Below are 20,139 nucleotides of genomic sequence, written 5' to 3' on the forward strand. Positions count from 1 at the left end.
CGAACGGCGTCTCGGATTGTCGGAACTCACAGCAGGTCCTGTAAGATTTGGCGTATTTCTGCGCCCCTCAGCCGCTATCATGGCCGTCTCCCCGGTGCGGTTTTTCGCCCTGTTTAGCAGCCATTAATCATATATTGGGCGCCGCGTCTTAGACTCATTTCGGAATTCATTTTCTACATTTCAGTAATATTCGCGCGGCGTTAATACCGGAGAATCGGCGGTCTGAGTTACATTAATGCCTATGACCTCTGTGCGTCGAATGTGCCGAGGAAAACCGTGCCCCATAATTACCGGAGCTGAAGTCAATTGGTCAATGTATTCCAAGAACGATCCCTTCAATATTTAGCGCCGCTCCGCTCTCGCGCTCGCCGTCGCCTTTGCTCGTTTTTTCCATTTGAAGACAATTATAGACAATGGGCTGTAATTATTCGCTGAGGCTTTTAAGCAATAAACCGCAGAACTGGCGACCGGAGGCGACGCAAATTTATTATTATTTGTCACATGCTAATCAGCCCAACATGGCGGAGGTAAAGTCGTCATCCTGCAGGTGGCGCAATTCATCCTAAAGCGGAGGACGGATATTGGTCACATGTGAGGTTATGTCAGTAGCGGAGTGCTAGAAGAGGACTGATATCTGTCATATATGATCTAAGTGTCTCAGCCCCCCCTAGTGGCCGCATTACCATGAATTGTTCTGATGGTTTATCTGCATGTCATGTTGGTAAAGTTTTCCTTGTACCATGTGACCTGTGCCGTTTTCTGTATGCAGCCCCCCGTCCTCTGGCCACAGCCGATGAGATTAGTATATTGCTTGGCTTTTCTCAGGTGTAATCCCCCCAGTGGCCTGTAGATGTCGCCGGTGGCCGCCTCTCCATAGACGTCTGTAGATCACTGATCGCTTATTAAACAAACCATAAGCATAGTTGGGGACTCATGGGGCGACGTGGTGCCCACCCCTAATAGCGCCCCCCGCGGCCAAGCCACAGATGATGTCCCCCTAATTCTTCCCTCCATCCCCAGGGACCCCGGAGAGCCTGGCGGAGAAGGAGCGTCAGCTCATGGGGATGATCAACCAGCTCACCAGTCTGCGAGAACAGCTGCTGGCAGCGCACGACGAGCAGAAGAAACTCGCCGCCTCGCAGATCGAGAAACAGCGCCAGCAGATGGAACTGGCCAAACAGCAGCAGGAACAGGTGAGTCCGCCTGACCGCCCCCGCCCCCTGTCATATCCGCTGACCGTCACCTCGGGGTTAATAACTGGATCTCACGTTTTATTTTTGCAGATTGCAAGACAACAGCAGCAACTCCTGCAGCAACAGCACAAGATCAACCTCCTCCAGCAGCAGATACAGGTCAGGACCCCTCCCCTCCCCCGCCTCCTCTGCTCTTCTCTTTATAGACTTTGTGTTACAGTTTTCGGTACAGTTGGTATTTCCTCTCTCGCCCCCCCCCGTTCCTGAGCAATCAGTTCTGGTAGTTTTGGTGCCTGATATGTAACTAGACTCCCTAATAACAAGGGGGCGGGACTCAGAGATCCAATCAGAGTCAGACCATATCAGAGCTCAGAATCCCCCCTTACCTACCCCTGCCTGACAACATCACTACTGGTTGGAGTCCCGCCCCCTTGCCTTCTCCTTCCTGACACCACCCACTTGTCATTAGGGAGTCTAGTTACATATCAGGCACCAAAACTACCCGCACTGATTGATCAGGAACGGAGGGGGCGAGAGGAGAAACCTCCAACTGTGCCGGAACCAGCGGAGGGGGCAGCTATCAAAGGTTGAAAAACCCACAAGCTGATAAAGGGGGACTCCGCCTACTTGTATCTTCTGTCCATCAAGGACCCACCTCCTCCAGCAGATTTACTCCATTGGCACTGGGATATTGTAATTTCCTTAAGCCGTTCCTTCTGGGGATCGTTGTGCGTTCTGTCCTTGGAGTCCCCCTTTAAATCCATTGCTGATCTGATGTAATCACTGCTATATGTGACGTGATATTACTGGATATTGCGCCCGTTGCCTGTTGTCAGCCGCGGTGCAGTTTGTACGGTTTGCGCCGTTGCCTCATTATTGTTATATACAGAAAGTCGCCATTGGTTCCGACCGCGCGTTCCATTAATTTATCTCAGTCAGAAGCCAAATATCAGAAGAGACGACAAAGCGATGCGGTGACCGCGCCGCGCACTCATTAAGACGCCGTCACATGGAGGACGCACAATGTCACCAATGATTTTCTTACGTTCTGGTAGATTTGGGGTTTCGATGACGTTCTAGTCATGTGACTGATACATTGTAGATTGGTGTCAGCGCTGTGTCACGTGACCCCAGAAGGAGGCGCTGTCCCGGGGCGGCCATGTGGCAGCAGCAGCTGTTTTCTTGCATCTTGTAAACACGGTGACGGCCTCTCCCGTCCTCGGCCGCTTTTTCCCATGACTCGGCAACCTTTTCCCAAAGTGGCGAGCGCGCCGGCGCAGCGAGCAGGACAATTGTTTCTCACAGAAGCGGCCCAGCTGATGGGCTATCACTTATCAGGGGGGACCCCGCCCTCAGATAATCGCCTGGGAACCCGCACATCAAAAAACAAAAGGGACCAGGGGGGCAGTGGGGGAGGGGCGGCTCTCAGCGGGGTTAACCCCTTCACTCTGGACACATCTTGAAGACATTATTATAACATTGTACTGATAAAGACCCCGGCAGCCAGCCCAATAATGACATCACTTGTCACCGGCCCGGAGGACGCCCGACCCGCGCCAAACTTCAAAGGCGATAGAATAGAAAAGAGAAAACGTAACAGAGATGTCCGGGCGGACACTGGGAACTAACCCCACAGGATGTCCTGCACAACGTTACATTGTATCACACGTGTTACATGCTAGAAGATTCTATATCCCATGTTACATGTTACATTCTATTCTATTACATTATATTATATGATTGTGTTCTATTACATCATATTCTATTACATTGAATATTACATCATATTATATTATGTTCCATCACATTCTATATGACATGGTATTATATTATCTCACATGTATTACATGATACGATATTCTACATTATATCCCTATATATTACATACATTGTATTACGTTCTATTATATAACCAGTCCTGTGTTCCGTTCCGTTGTATATCACCTATTCTGTATTATATCCCTATATATTACCTATATACGTTCCGTTCTATATCACCTCTTCTACCTCCCTATATATTACCTATATTATATATTATCGTATATGACGGTCCGTTCTATATGACATATTCTATATTATATCCCTATATATTACATACATTGTATTACATTCTATTATATAACGAGTCCAGTGTTATGTTCCGTTCTATATCACCTCTTCTACCTCCCTATATATTCCCTGTATTATATATATATATTATGGTATATGACGTCCCGTTGTATATCACCTCTTCTACCTCCCTATATATTCCCTATATTATATATATATTATGGTATATGATGTCCCGTTCTATATCACCTCTTCTACCTCCCTATATATTCCCTATATTATATATATATTATCGTATATGACGTTCCGTTCTATATCACCTCTTCTACCTCCCTGTATATTCCCTGTGTTATATATATATTATCGTATATGACGTTCCGTTCTATATCACCTCTTCTACCTCCCTATATATTCCCTATATTATATATATATTATCGTATATGACGTTCCGTTCTATATCACCTCTTCTATCTCCCTGTATATTCCCTGTATTATATATATATTATGGTATATGACGTCCTGTTGTATATCACCTCTTCTACCTCCCTGTATATTCCCTGTATTATATATATATTATGGTATATGACGTCCCGTTGTATATCACCTCTTCTACCCCCCTATATATTCCCTATATTATATATATATTATGGTATATGATGTCCCGTTCTATATCACCTCTTCTACCTCCCTATATATTCCCTATATTATATATATATTATGGTATATGACGTTCCGTTCTATATCACCTCTTCTACCCCCCTATATATTCCCTGTATTATATATATATTATGGTATATGACGTCCCGTTCTATATCACCTCTTCTACCTCCCTGTATATTCCCTATATTATATATATTATGGTATATGACGTCCCGTTGTATATCACCTCTTCTACCTCCCTGTATATTCCCTGTATTATATATATATTATGGTATATGATGTCCCGTTCTATATCACCTCTTCTACCTCCCTATATATTCCCTATATTATATATATATTATGGTATATGACGTTCCGTTCTATATCACCTCTTCTACCTCCCTATATATTCACTGTATTATATATATATATATTATGGTATATGACGTCCCGTTGTATATCACCTCTTCTACCTCCCTATATATTCCCTATATTATATATATATTATCGTATATGACGTCCTGTTGTATATCACCTCTTCTACCTCCCTATATATTCCCTATATTATATATACATTATCGTATATGACGTCCTGTTGTATATCACCTCTTCTACCTCCCTATATATTCCCTGTATTATATATATATTATGGTATATGACGTCCCGTTGTATATGACCTCTTCTACCCCCCTATATATTCCCTATATTATATATATATTATGGTATATGACGTCCCGTTGTATATCACCTCTTCTATCTCCCTATATATTCCCTATATTATATATACATTATCGTATATGACGTCCTGTTGTATATCACCTCTTCTACCTCCCTATATATTCCCTATATTATATATATATTATGGTATATGACGTCCCGTTGTATATGACCTCTTCTACCTCCCTATATATTCCCTGTATTATATATATATTATGGTATATGATGTCCCGTTGTATATGACCTCTTCTACCCCCCTATATATTCCCTATATTATATATATATTATGGTATATGACGTCCCGTTGTATATCACCTCTTCTACCTCCCTATATATTCCCTATATTATATATACATTATCGTATATGACGTCCTGTTGTATATCACCTCTTCTACCTCCCTATATATTCCCTGTATTATATATATATTATGGTATATGACGTCCCGTTGTATATCACCTCTTCTACCTCCCTATATATTCCCTGTATTATATATATATTATGGTATATGACGTCCCGTTGTATATCACCTCTTCTATCTCCCTATATATTCCCTATATTATATATACATTATCGTATATGACGTCCTGTTGTATATCACCTCTTCTATCTCCCTATATATTCCCTGTATTATATATATATTATGGTATATGACGTCCCGTTGTATATCACCTCTTCTACCTCCCTATATATTCCCTATATTATATATACATTATCGTATATGATGTCCCGTTCTATATCACCTCTTCTATCTCCCTATATATTCCCTATATTATATATACATTATCGTATATGACGTCCTGTTGTATATCACCTCTTCTACCTCCCTATATATTCCCTGTATTATATATATATTATGGTATATGACGTCCCGTTGTATATCACCTCTTCTACCTCCCTATATATTCCCTATATTATATATATATTATGGTATATGACGTCCCGTTGTATATCACCTCTTCTACCCCCCTATATATTCCCTATATTATATATATTATGGTATATGACGTCCCGTTGTATATCACCTCTTCTACCTCCCTGTATATTCCCTGTATTATATATATATTATGGTATATGATGTCCCGTTCTATATCACCTCTTCTACCTCCCTATATATTCCCTATATTATATATATATTATGGTATATGATGTCCCGTTCTATATCACCTCTTCTACCTCCCTATATATTCCCTATATTATATATATATTATCGTATATGACGTCCCGTTCTATATCACCTCTTCTACCTCCCTATATATTCCCTGTATTATATATATATTATGGTATATGACGTCCCGTTGTATATCACCTCTTCTATCTCCCTATATATTCCCTATATTATATATATATTATGGTATATGACGTCCCGTTGTATATCACCTCTTCTACCTCCCTATATATTCCCTATATTATATATATATTATGGTATATGACGTCCCGTTGTATATCACCTCTTCTATCTCCCTATATATTCCCTATATTATATATATATTATGGTATATGACGTCCCGTTGTATATCACCTCTTCTATCTCCCTATATATTCCCTGTATTATATATATATTATGGTATATGACGTCCCGTTGTATATCACCTCTTCTACCTCCCTGTATATTCCCTGTATTATATATATATTATCGTATATGACGTCCTGTTGTATATCACCTCTTCTACCTCCCTATATATTCCCTATATTATATATATTATGGTATATGACGTCCCGTTGTATATGACCTCTTCTACCCCCCTGTATATTCCCTATATTATATATATTATGGTATATGACGTCCCGTTGTATATCACCTCTTCTACCTCCCTATATATTCCCTATATTATATATATTATGGTATATGACGTCCCGTTGTATATGACCTCTTCTACCCCCCTATATATTCCCTATATTATATATATTATGGTATATGACGTCCCGTTCTATATCACCTCTTCTACCCCCCTATATATTCCCTATATTATATATATTATGGTATATGACGTCCCGTTCTATATCACCTCTTCTACCTCCCTATATATTCCCTATATTATATATATATTATGGTATATGACGTCCCGTTGTATATGACCTCTTCTACCCCCCTATATATTCCCTGTATTATATATATATATTATGGTATATGACGTCCCGTTGTATATCACCTCTTCTATCTCCCTATATATTCCCTGTATTATATATATATTATGGTATATGACGTCCCGTTGTATATCACCTCTTCTACCTCCCTGTATATTCCCTGTATTATATATATATTATCGTATATGACGTCCCGTTGTATATCACCTCTTCTACCTCCCTATATATTCCCTATATTATATATATTATGGTATATGACGTCCCGTTGTATATGACCTCTTCTACCCCCCTATATATTCCCTATATTATATATATTATGGTATATGACGTCCCGTTCTATATCACCTCTTCTACCCCCCTATATATTCCCTATATTATATATATTATGGTATATGACGTCCCGTTCTATATCACCTCTTCTACCTCCCTATATATTCCCTATATTATATATATATTATGGTATATGACGTCCCGTTGTATATGACCTCTTCTACCCCCCTATATATTCCCTGTATTATATATATATTATGGTATATGACGTCCCGTTGTATATCACCTCTTCTACCTCCCTGTATATTCCCTATATTATATATATTATGGTATATGACGTCCCGTTGTATATCACCTCTTCTACCTCCCTATATATTCCCTATATTATATATATTATGGTATATGACGTCCCGTTGTATATGACCTCTTCTACCCCCCTATATATTCCCTATATTATATATATATTATGGTATATGACGTCCTGTTGTATATCACCTCTTCTACCCCCCTATATATTCCCTATATTATATATATATTATGGTATATGACGTCCCGTTGTATATGACCTCTTCTACCTCCCTATATATTCCCTATATTATATATATTATGGTATATGACGTCCCGTTCTATATCACCTCTTCTACCCCCCTATATATTCCCTATATTATATATATATTATGGTATATGACGTTCCGTTCTATATCACCTCTTCTACCTCCCTGTATATTCCCTATATTATATATATATTATGGTATATGACGTTCCGTTCTATATCACCTCTTCTACCTCCCTATATATTCCCTGTATTATATATATATTATGGTATATGACGTCCCGTTGTATATCACCTCTTCTACCCCCCTATATATTCCCTATATTATATATATATTATGGTATATGATGTCCCGTTCTATATCACCTCTTCTACCTCCCTATATATTCCCTATATTATATATATATTATGGTATATGACGTTCCGTTCTATATCACCTCTTCTACCTCCCTATATATTCCCTATATTATATATATATTATGGTATATGACGTTCCGTTCTATATCACCTCTTCTACCTCCCTATATATTCCCTGTATTATATATATATTATGGTATATGACGTCCCGTTGTATATCACCTCTTCTATCTCCCTATATATTCCCTGTATTATATATATATTATGGTATATGACGTCCCGTTGTATATCACCTCTTCTACCTCCCTATATATTCCCTATATTATATATATATTATGGTATATGACGTCCCGTTGTATATCACCTCTTCTATCTCCCTGTATATTCCCTGTATTATATATATATTATGGTATATGACGTCCCGTTGTATATCACCTCTTCTACCTCCCTATATGATGTCACATTCCATACACAGGCCTGCAGGTTCAGTTCTCCGTATCCTTCGCCATCGCCATCGTGCACTGTTTGGTTCTCTTCAGCTCTAGAGTTTTGGCACCTGGCGGTGGCCGCGATTGTCGGAGTGAATGGTAATTAGCAATAGAGAAATAATTGAAATCAGGTGCTTGGCGGAGTTTTGCGCTCACACGGCGGCTGCCGCCATTGTTGTTCTGAGTAGCCTTGAGATAAGACGCAGGAACAAAAAGACCTGCACAATGTAGAAACAAAGCAGATAATTAGCGAGCGCGGGATGGATGCGGAGTCCTCGACACTCAGGATGGCGTCTCCGCCACATCGATGCTAATCAGCCAATAAGTAACCGCACTCTTAAAGGGGAAGTGAGGGGTAACCGGACTCCTGTAATGTGTGAGTGTCACCTCCTAGCAAGGAAACATCCCTACAGTAATCCCCCTACAGCGCTCTGCACCTTGTATTAGCCCCTCCTCCACTGATCCCGGCACAGTTGGAGTTTCCTCTCTCGCCCCCTCCATTCCTGAGCAATCAGTGCTGATAGTTTTGGTGCCTGATATGTAACTGGACTCCCTAATGGCAAGTGGGCGGTGTCAGGGAGGAGCAGACGAGGAGGTGTGACTTAGAGCACCAATCAGTGGTGATGGTGTTAGGAGTAGGCAAAGGGGCGGGATTCTGAGCTCTGACACTATCTGCCATTGATTGGAGCCCTGAGTCCCACCCCCTGCCTGCTCCTCCCTGACACCACCCACTTGCTATCGGGGAGTCTAGTTACATATCAGGCACCAAAACTGCCAGCACTGATTGCTCAGGAACGGAGGGGGCGAGAGAGGAAACTCCAAGTGTGCCGGAAACATTGGAGAAGGGGCTAATAAAGAACAACAAGAGCTGGAGGGGGGTAAAGGTCCGGTATAAAGGGAACCCGTCATATTGTACACAGAGCTCAGTATACAGGCTGGAAGGGCTGAGCATAACTTAGTGACTGACACAGGTAGGACCGCCCACTGGACTCCTGAGCTATACTACAACTGTAAATCTATACAATATATAGTCACATATTACATGAGTATGTGCATGTATGGTGTATATATCGTGGCTATATCATGTACGTGTATATACAGTGGATATGATTATGTATGTGTATACATGGTGTATATATAGTGGCTATATCACGTATGTGTATATATGGTGTATATACGGTGTATATGATTATGTATGTATATATACGGTGTATATATAGTGGCTATATCATGTATGTGTATATACAGTGGATATGATTATGTATGTGTATACATGGTGTATATATAGTGGCTATATCACATATGTGTATATATGGTGTATATGATTATGTATGTGTATATATGGTGTATATGATTATGTATGTGTATATATGGTGTATATGATTATGTATGTGTATATATGGTGTATATGATTATGTATGTGTATATATGGTGTATGTACAGTGGCTATATCATGTATGTGTATATATGGTGTATATACAGTGTATATGATTTTGTATGTGTTTATATAGTGTATGTACATTGGGGATATCACGTATGTGTATATATGGTGTATACACAGTGGATATGATTATGTATGTGTATATACGGTGTATGTACAGTGGCTATATCATGTATGTGTATATATATGGTGTATACACAGTGGATATGATTATGTATGTGTATATACGGTGTATGTACAGTGGCTATATCATGTATGTGTATATATGGTGTATGTACAGTGGCTATATCACGTATGTGTATATATGGTGTATATACGGTGTATATGATTATGTATGTATATATACGGTGTATATATAGTGGCTATATCATGTATGTGCATATACAGTGGATATGATTATGTATGTGTATATATGGTGTATGTACAGTGGCTATATCATGTATGTGTATATATGGTGTATACACAGTGGATATGATTATGTATGTGTATATACGGTGTATGTACAGTGGCTATATCATGTATGTGTATATATGGTGTATGTACAGTGGCTATATCACGTATGTGTATATATGGTGTATATACGGTGTATATGATTATGTATGTATATATACGGTGTATATATAGTGGCTATATCATGTATGTGTATATATGGTGTGTATATGATTATGTATGTGTATATATGGTGTATGTACAGTGGCTATATCATGTATGTGTATATATGGTGTGTATATGATTATGTATGTGTATATACGGTGTATGTACAGTGGCTATATCATGTATGTGTATATATGGTGTGTATATGATTATGTATGTGTATATATGGTGTATGTACAGTGGCTATATCATGTATGTGTATATATGGTGTGTATATGATTATGTATGTGTATATACGGTGTATGTACAGTGGCTATATCATGTATGTGTATATATGGTGTGTATATGATTATGTATGTGTATATATGGTGTATGTACAGTGGCTATATCATGTATGTGTATATATGGTGTGTATATGATTATGTATGTGTATATATGGTGTATGTACCGTGGCGTATATGTGACTACATATCAGGGTATATGACTGTTTCTTGCTCATTAGCGCCCCCATTTCCTTCTTTGGACCTGTTGGATATAATTGGGGGCTGGAGCGGCCGCTCGCTTCCTTCCTTCGCTTTTGCAGATTTGCGCACCTGTTCACGGTGGGGGGATACGAGACGTCTGTTTATTTCTTTGATGTTTCTTGGCATTCGGGGTCTTTAGTTAAATGACTTGTGACATGAAGACGGTGAATGTGAGAAGGTCCCGCTGCCCCAGAACTACAAGTCTCAGCCTTCCTTGTCATTGTGGGGGTGGGGATACTTATATCAGCTGCAGCAGCGACCCCTAGTGGCCGGAATATCGTGAAAACCTCTTTTTGTACAGCAGAGTGGTGTGCACCCCCAGCCCTGCGTCACTGCACCTGCTCCATATTGCGGGGTGCAGATTGTAGATAAGTGGCCGCTCCCCCCGCCGCCCCCTGACACGGGTACTTGGCGCCTCCTCTACCATGTGCCGTTTATAACGCATTCTGGCAGCGCTCGGACCACTAGACGGTATTCTTCCCCTCCTCGGCAGTGGAGCTGACACTCTAGAGATGACATTCAGCCTTGGCTGCAGTGACAGCGGGGACGGTCGGATGCCATTTATGTCCTGCACGGCGAATATCATCTGGCGCTTTCTCCCGTCCCTGCTTTTCCGCCCCTCCATTTGCATCCATTGTTGTCTGCTTCTTTGCGTCTCGATTGTAACAGGTGTTTCTTTCATGTGTCCGAGCGGCGAGACGAAGACTCCGGAGCCTCCGATCCCCCGAGACATCTCCTGAACCCTCTATTGTGGTGAGGCGTGTATCCGAGCCCGCGCCTGCTATCAGTATACGGCCGCCGCCGCCGCCACCAAAGGTTACTTTGTATCTACCAGAAGCCGATCTTGTATCTGTGTGACTGGTGGAATGTCTGCACAGTGCCCGTCTGCTGCCCGTAAAGCCGCCACCACTGGCCACAAATCACACATTATAGCTTGGCTGCGGCACGTCTGCCAGGTGTGAACGTACCCTTATACTCCATGCACAACCCAAGACAGAAGTGCATTGTGGGAGAGGCATCAGAGAGCTAAGCCTTGCAGCCATGTGATGATAAGCGGAATGCAGCTTTGGATGTGACTAGAGTACAAAGCGCCACAGATCAGGGCCTATCCCTTGACCTTGGTGGCCCTTATGTTAATATGGGCCCCTGTTCACATTGCAGCCTCTCCTGCCCCGGCCCAGGGTCATGTGACCGCGCCGCTTGTTTTCCTCCTTGTTTTGTTGTCCATAACTGATCCGAGGAGCAGAAACAATGTGGCTGAGCCCCCCGACGCCTCCTTCTCTTAATTACCTTTCCTGTCCCGACCTCCGGCTGCGTTAAGCTCGACTAAGGCCCAGCAGGACTCCTGCCCACGTTGGCCGGGAACAATGGCCTGGTAGCGGCATTCATCGGCTTCCCCCGGGGTTTTACGTACCTGTTTTTGTAGGAAAACCTAATACCGCGTCCCCGTCCTTCGCATTAGGCCATAAATTGCGGGGATTTACGGCGCGGGATTGTTACTTTCTTACTTTGTTAGGTTTTTTCGCTTTTGATGGCATTATAATTACTAAACAAGAGCGGCCGCGGCGTGGACCAGGAACAATGGCCTCCCGTGATACGCGCTAATGCGGCTTCTCGCTAACTAGGTGTTTTATTCGATTACGGAGGAAGTGAAAACATGACGGCGGTGAGAGCGGCGGTAAATGAAAGACGAAAGAGAGAAATTATCTGACCGCGGCTAAAAGCTCCGACCAAAGTGCAGAGCCCCATTAATGTACAAGATGTGCGCGCCAATCTAATCAGAGCCGCGGCGGACCGCCGGCAACACCGAGGAGCCTGTGTCAGGAACTGTGAGCTCTGTGGTCACTGCCCCCCCCCCCCCCCCATGTACGTAGAGTGTAAGCTCTGTGGTCACTGCCCCCCCCCATGTACGTAGAGTGTAAGCTCTGTGGTCACTGCCCCCCCCCCCCATGTACTTAGAGTGTAAGCTCTGTGGTCACTGCCCCCCCCATGTACTTAGAGTGTAAGCTCTGTGGTCACTGCCCCCCCCCCCCTTCCCCATGTAATTAGAGTGTAAGCTCTGTGGTCACTGCCCCCCCCCCATGTACTTAGAGTGTAAGCTCTGTGGTCACTGCCCCCCCCCCCCCTTCCCCATGTAATTAGAGTGTAAGCTCTGTGGTCACTGCCCCCCCCCCCATGTACTTAGAGTGTAAGCTCTGTGGTCACTGCCCCCCCCCTTCCCCATGTAATTAGAGTGTAAGCTCTGTGGTCACTGCCCCCCCCCCTTCCCCATGTAATTAGAGTGTAAGCTCTGTGGTCACTGCCCCCCCCCTCCATGTACTTAGAGTGTAAGCTCTGTGGTCACTGCCCCCCCCTCCATGTACTTAGAGTGTAAGCTCTGTGGTCACTGCCCCCCCCCCCATGTAATTAGAGTGTAAGCTCTGTGGTCACTGCCCCCCCCCCATGTACGTAGAGTGTAAGCTCTGTGGTCATCCCCCCCCCCCCCCCATGTACTTATAGTGTAAGCTCTGTGGTCACTGCCCCCCCCCCCATGTACTTAGAGTGTAAGCTCTGTGGTCATCCCCCCCCCCCATGTACTTATAGTGTAAGCTCTGTGGTCACTGCCCCCCCCCCCCCATGTACTTAGAGTGTAAGCTCTGTGGTCACTGCCCCCCCCTTCATGTACTTAGAGTGTAAGCTCTGTGGTCACTGCCCCCCCTTCATGTACTTAGAGTGTAAGCTCTGTGGTCACTGCCCCCCCCCATGTACGTAGAGTGTAAGCTCTGTGGTCACTGCCCCCCCCCCATGTACTTAGAGTGTAAGCTCTGTGGTCACTGCCCCCCCCCCATGTACTTAGAGTGTAAGCTCTGTGGTCACTGACCCCCCCCCCCCCATGTACGTAGAGTGTAAGCTCTGTGGTCACTGCCCCCCCCCCATGTACTTAGAGTGTAAGCTCTGTGGTCACTGCCCCCCCCCCATGTACTTAGAGTGTAAGCTCTGTGGTCACTGCCCCCCCCCCCATGTACGTAGAGTGTAAGCTCTGTGGTCACTGCCCCCCCCCTCCATGTACTTAGAGTGTAAGCTCTGTGGTCACTGCCCCCCCCCTTCCCCATGTAATTAGAGTGTAAGCTCTGTGGTCACTGCCCCCCCCCCTCCATGTACTTAGAGTGTAAGCTCTGTGGTCACTGCCCCCCCCCTTCCCCATGTACTTAGAGTGTAAGCTCTGTGGTCACTGCCCCCCCCATGTACTTAGAGTGTAAGCTCTGTGGTCACTGCCCCCCCCCCATGTACTTAGAGTGTAAGCTCTGTGGTCACTGCCCCCCCCATGTACTTAGAGTGTAAGCTCTGTGGTCACTGCCCCCCCCCATGTACTTAGAGTGTAAGCTCTGTGGTCACTGCCCCCCCCCCCATGTACGTAGAGTGTAAGCTCTGTGGTCACTGCCCCCCCCCCTCCATGTACTTAGAGTGTAAGCTCTGTGGTCACTGCCCCCCCTTCATGTACTTAGAGTGTAAGCTCTGTGGTCACTGCCCCCCCTTCATGTACTTAGAGTGTAAGCTCTGTGGTCACTGCCCCCCCCCCATGTAATTAGAGTGTAAGCTCTGTGGTCACTGCCCCCCCCCCCCCCCGATGTACTTAGAGTGTAAGCTCTGTGGTCACTGCCCCCCCCCCCATGTACTTAGAGTGTAAGCTCTGTGGTCACTGCCCCCCCCCCCCATGTACTTAGAGTGTAAGCTCTGTGGTCACTGCCCCCCCCCCATGTACTTAGAGTGTAAGCCCTGTGGTCACTGCCCCCCCCCCCCCCATGTACTTAGAGTGTAAGCTCTGTGGTCACTGCCCCCCCCTCCATGTACTTAGAGTGTAAGCTCTGTGGTCACTGCCCCCCCCCCCATGTACTTAGAGTGTAAGCTCTGTGGTCACTGCCCCCCCCTCCATGTACTTAGAGTGTAAGCTCTGTGGTCACTGCCCCCCCCCCATGTACTTAGAGTGTAAGCTCTGTGGTCACTGCCCCCCCCCATGTACTTAGAGTGTAAGCTCTGTGGTCACTGCCCCCCCCCATGTACTTAGAGTGTAAGCTCTGTGGTCACTGCCCCCCCCATGTACTTAGAGTGTAAGCTCTGTGGTCACTGCCCCCCCCCCCATGTACGTAGAGTGTAAGCTCTGTGGTCACTGCCCCCCCCCCTTCCCCATGTAATTAGAGTGTAAGCTCTGTGGTCACTGCCCCCCCTTCATGTACTTAGAGTGTAAGCTCTGTGGTCACTGCCCCCCCTTCATGTACTTAGAGTGTAAGCTCTGTGGTCACTGCCCCCCCCCCCCATGTAATTAGAGTGTAAGCTCTGTGGTCACTGCCCCCCCCCCCCCCCCGATGTACTTAGAGTGTAAGCTCTGTGGTCACTGCCCCCCCCCCCATGTACTTAGAGTGTAAGCTCTGTGGTCACTGCCCCCCCCCCCCATGTACTTAGAGTGTAAGCTCTGTGGTCACTGCCCCCCCCCCCATGTACTTAGAGTGTAAGCTCTGTGGTCACTGCCCCCCCCCCCCCCCATGTACTTAGAGTGTAAGCTCTGTGGTCACTGCCCCCCCCCTCCATGTACTTAGAGTGTAAGCTCTGTGGTCACTGCCCCCCCCCCATGTACTTAGAGTGTAAGCTCTGTGGTCACTGCCCCCCCCCATGTACTTAGAGTGTAAGCTCTGTGGTCACTGCCCCCCCCCCCATGTACTTAGAGTGTAAGCTCTGTGGTCACTGCCCCCCCCCATGTACTTAGAGTGTAAGCTCTGTGGTCACTGCCCCCCCCCCCATGTACTTAGAGTGTAAGCTCTGTGGTCACTGCCCCCCCCTCCATGTACTTAGAGTGTAAGCTCTGTGGTCACTGCCCCCCCTTCATGTACTTAGAGTGTAAGCTCTGTGGTCACTGCCCCCCCCTCCATGTACTTAGAGTGTAAGCTCTGTGGTCACTGCCCCCCCCCCTTCATGTACTTAGAGTGTAAGCTCTGTGGTCACTCTCCCCCCCCCCATGTACGTAGAGTGTAAGCTCTGTGGTCACTCTCCCCCCCCCCATGTACGTAGAGTGTAAGCTCTGTGGTCACTGCCCCCCCCCCCTCCATGTAATTAGAGTGTAAGCTCTGTGGTCACTGCCCCCCCCCCCATGTACTTAGAGTGTAAGCTCTGTGGTCACTGCCCCCCCCTCCATGTACTTAGAGTGTAAGCTCTGTGGTCACTGCCCCCCCCCCCATGTACGTAGAGTGTAAGCTCTGTGGTCACTCTTCCCCCCCCCCATGTACGTAGAGTGTAAGCTCTGTGGTCACTGCCCCCCCCCCATGTACTTAGAGTGTAAGCTCTGTGGTCACTGCCCCCCCCCCCATGTACTTAGAGTGTAAGCTCTGTGGTCACTGCCCCCCCCCCATGTACGTAGAGTGTAAGCTCTGTGGTCACTGCCCCCCCCCCCCCCCCGATGTACTTAGAGTGTAAGCTCTGTGGTCACTGCCACCCCCTCCATGTACTTAGAGTGTAAGCTCTGTGGTCACTGCCCCCCCCCATGTACTTAGAGTGTAAGCTCTGTGGTCACTGCCCTCCCCCTCCATGTACTTAGAGTGTAAGCTCTGTGGTCACTGCCCCCCCCCCCATGTACTTAGAGTGTAAGCTCTGTGGTCACTGCCCTCCCCCTCCATGTACTTAGAGTGTAAGCTCTGTGGTCACTGCCCCCCCCCATGTACTTAGAGTGTAAGCTCTGTGGTCACTGCCCCCCCCCTCCATGTACTTAGAGTGTAAGCTCTGTGGTCACTGCCCCCCCCCCCCCATGTACTTAGAGTGTAAGCTCTGTGGTCACTGCCCCCCCCCCTTCCCCATGTAATTAGAGTGTAAGCTCTGTGGTCACTGCCCCCCCCCCATGTACTTAGAGTGTAAGCTCTGTGGTCACTGCCCCCCCCCCCCATGTACTTAGAGTGTAAGCTCTGTGGTCACTGCCCCCCCCCCATGTACTTAGAGTGTAAGCTCTGTGGTCACTGCCCCCCCCATGTACTTAGAGTGTAAGCTCTGTGGTCACTGCCCCCCCCCCATGTACTTAGAGTGTAAGCTCTGTGGTCACTGCCCCCCCCCCCCCATGTACTTAGAGTGTAAGCTCTGTGGTCACTGCCCCCCCCTTCCCCATGTAATTAGAGTGTAAGCTCTGTGGTCACTGCCCCCCCCCTTCCCCATGTAATTAGAGTGTAAGCTCTGTGGTCACTGCCCCCCCCCCCCCATGTACTTAGAGTGTAAGCTCTGTGGTCACTGCCCCCCCTCCATGTACTTAGAGTGTAAGCTCTGTGGTCACTGCCCCCCCCCTTCCCCATGTAATTAGAGTGTAAGCTCTGTGGTCACTGCCCCCCCCCCATGTACTTAGAGTGTAAGCTCTGTGGTCACTGCCCCCCCCCATGTACTTAGAGTGTAAGCTCTGTGGTCACTGCCCCCCCCCCATGTACTTAGAGTGTAAGCTCTGTGGTCACTGCCCCCCCCCATGTACTTAGAGTGTAAGCTCTGTGGTCACTGCCCCCCCCATGTACTTAGAGTGTAAGCTCTGTGGTCACTGCCCCCCCCATGTACTTAGAGTGTAAGCTCTGTGGTCACTGCCCCCCCATGTACGTAGAGTGTAAGCTCTGTGGTCACTGCCCCCCCCCCATGTACGTAGAGTGTAAGCTCTGTGGTCACTGCCCCCCCCCCCCATGTACTTAGAGTGTAAGCTCTGTGGTCACTGCCCCCCCCCCATGTACGTAGAGTGTAAGCTCTGTGGTCACTGCCCCCCCCCCTTCCCCATGTAATTAGAGTGTAAGCTCTGTGGTCACTGCCCCCCCCCCTTCCCCATGTAATTAGAGTGTAAGCTCTGTGGTCACTGCCCCCCCCCCCCCATGTACTTAGAGTGTAAGCTCTGTGGTCACTGCCCCCCCCCCATGTACTTAGAGTGTAAGCTCTGTGGTCACTGTCCCCCCCCCCCCCATGTACTTAGAGTGTAAGCTCTGTGGTCACTGCCCCCCCCCCATGTACTTAGAGTGTAAGCTCTGTGGTCACTGCCCCCCCCCATGTACTTAGAGTGTAAGCTCTGTGGTCACTGCCCCCCATGTACTTAGAGTGTAAGCTCTGTGGTCACTGCCCCCCCCCCATGTACGTAGAGTGTAAGCTCTGTGGTCACTGCCCCCCCCCCCTTCCCCATGTAATTAGAGTGTAAGCTCTGTGGTCACTGCCCCCCCCCTTCCCCATGTAATTAGAGTGTAAGCTCTGTGGTCACTGCCCCCCCCCCCCATGTACTTAGAGTGTAAGCTCTGTGGTCACTGCCCCCCCCCCATGTACTTAGAGTGTAAGCTCTGTGGTCACTGTCCCCCCCCCCCATGTACTTAGAGTGTAAGCTCTGTGGTCACTGCCCCCCCCCCCATGTACTTAGAGTGTAAGCTCTGTGGTCACTGCCCCCCCCCCCTTCCCCATGTAATTAGAGTGTAAGCTCTGTGGTCACTGCCCCCCCCCCCATGTACTTAGAGTGTAAGCTCTGTGGTCACTGCCCCCCCCCCCATGTACTTAGAGTGTAAGCTCTGTGGTCACTGCCCCCCCCCATGTACTTAGAGTGTAAGCTCTGTGGTCACTGCCCCCCCATGTACTTAGAGTGTAAGCTCTGTGGTCACTGCCCCCCCCCCCCTTCCCCATGTACTTAGAGTGTAAGCTCTGTGGTCACTGCCCCCCCCTCCATGTACTTAGAGTGTAAGCTCTGTGGTCACTGTCCCCCCCCCATGTACTTAGAGTGTAAGCTCTGTGGTCACTGCCCCCCCCATGTACTTAGAGTGTAAGCTCTGTGGTCACTGCCCCCCCTCCATGTACTTAGAGTGTAAGCTCTGTGGTCACCCCCCCCCCCATATACTTGGAGTGTAAGCTCTGTGGTCACTGCCCCCCCCCCCCCATGTACGTAGAGTGTAAGCTCTGTGGTCACTGCCCCCCATATACTTGGAGTGTAAGCTCTGTGGTCACTGCCCCCCATGTACTTAGAGTGTAAGTTCTGTGGTCACTGCCCCCCCCCCCATGTACTTAGAGTGTAAGCTCTGTGGTCACTGCCCCCCCTCCATGTACTTGGAGTGTAAGCTCTGTGGTCACTGCCCCCCCCCCCATGTACTTAGAGTGTAAGCTCTGTGGTCACTGCCCCCCCTCCATGTACTTGGAGTGTAAGCTCTGTGGTCACTGCCCCCCCCCCCCATGTACTTGGAGTGTAAGCTCTGTGGTCACTGCCCCCCCCCCCCATGTACTTGGAGTGTAAGCTCTGTGGTCACTGCCCCCCCCCCATGTACTTAGAGTGTAAGTTCTGTGGTCACTGCCCCCCCCCCATGTACTTAGAGTGTAAGCTCTGTGGTCACTGCCCCCCCTCCATGTACGTAGAGTGTAAGCTCTGTGGTCACCCCCCCCCCCCCCATATACTTGGAGTGTGAGCTCTGTGGTCACCCCTCCCCCCATATACTTGGAGTGTAAGCTCTGTGGTCACCCCCCCCCCCCCATATACTTGGAGTGTAAGCTCTGTGGTCACTGCCCCCCCCCATGTACTTAGAGTGTAAGCTCTGTGGTCACCCCCCCCCCCCCCCCCATATACTTGGAGTGTGAGCTCTGTGGCCCAGCCTGTTTCTTGCACCAGGAATCTTTCTCTCGTGGATCGTATAATCTGTCACCGTTACTTTTGCGTTCATTGTCGCAGGTTTTTTTGCTGACGGCTGAGCGCGGAGATTGTCGCCACTTCAGTTAATGAGACACCTATTCACACAGGAGCCGGAGAGGTTTTATTTTTGTCTTGTTGGCACTTTATTGCGGGCACATTGTCTGCGCGTCGTCGTCGCCGCCATTCGCTCCTTTTAACCCGCTGGTCCTTTCACCTTTGGCGTGTCGTCGGATCACCGTCCTTTCGCCGTCCTGCAGCAATTACACAGACTCACAACTCCCACTTGTCTCCCCGGATGACAGGGACGTTACCTCTCGGCTGCCATCACCTCTGCGACACGCCGGGGGTCTCGGAAGGTTTCGCCGCTGACTGTCAGATTGTCGCCATTTAAATGTCTTGTTTGTAAACAGGATGGAAATTAACATATTTCTAATTACACAACAGTCCGCGACCTCGACGCCTTCCTCGCGTTCCCTTCATCGCGTTTCATCGGGAAAGTTTTCAAGGGCAGGAAAAAAGTTTAGTTCAAAAACGATAAATGGATCCTGGAAAGGGGGCTCGTAAAACGCGCGGCAAGACCGCGACTCTTGTGA

At 47.1% G+C, this 20,139-nt stretch overlaps 1 protein-coding gene across 2 annotated transcripts in view; it reads left to right on the forward strand.

Moving 5' to 3' along the window:
- SOX5 (SRY-box transcription factor 5) overlaps nt 1–20,139 on the forward strand; it is a 280,976-nt gene that overhangs the window by 193,696 nt on the left and 67,141 nt on the right. For both annotated transcript variants that reach the window (XM_075275477.1, XM_075275476.1), the window contains 2 exons: nt 1,021–1,193; nt 1,284–1,352. In XM_075275477.1, the coding sequence (XP_075131578.1) occupies nt 1,021–1,193; nt 1,284–1,352 (242 nt within the window). The remainder of the gene's footprint in view (nt 1–1,020; nt 1,194–1,283; nt 1,353–20,139) is intronic.

This window comes from Leptodactylus fuscus, chromosome 5 (genome assembly GCF_031893055.1).
Source record: "Leptodactylus fuscus isolate aLepFus1 chromosome 5, aLepFus1.hap2, whole genome shotgun sequence".
NCBI lineage: Eukaryota > Metazoa > Chordata > Amphibia > Anura > Leptodactylidae > Leptodactylus > Leptodactylus fuscus.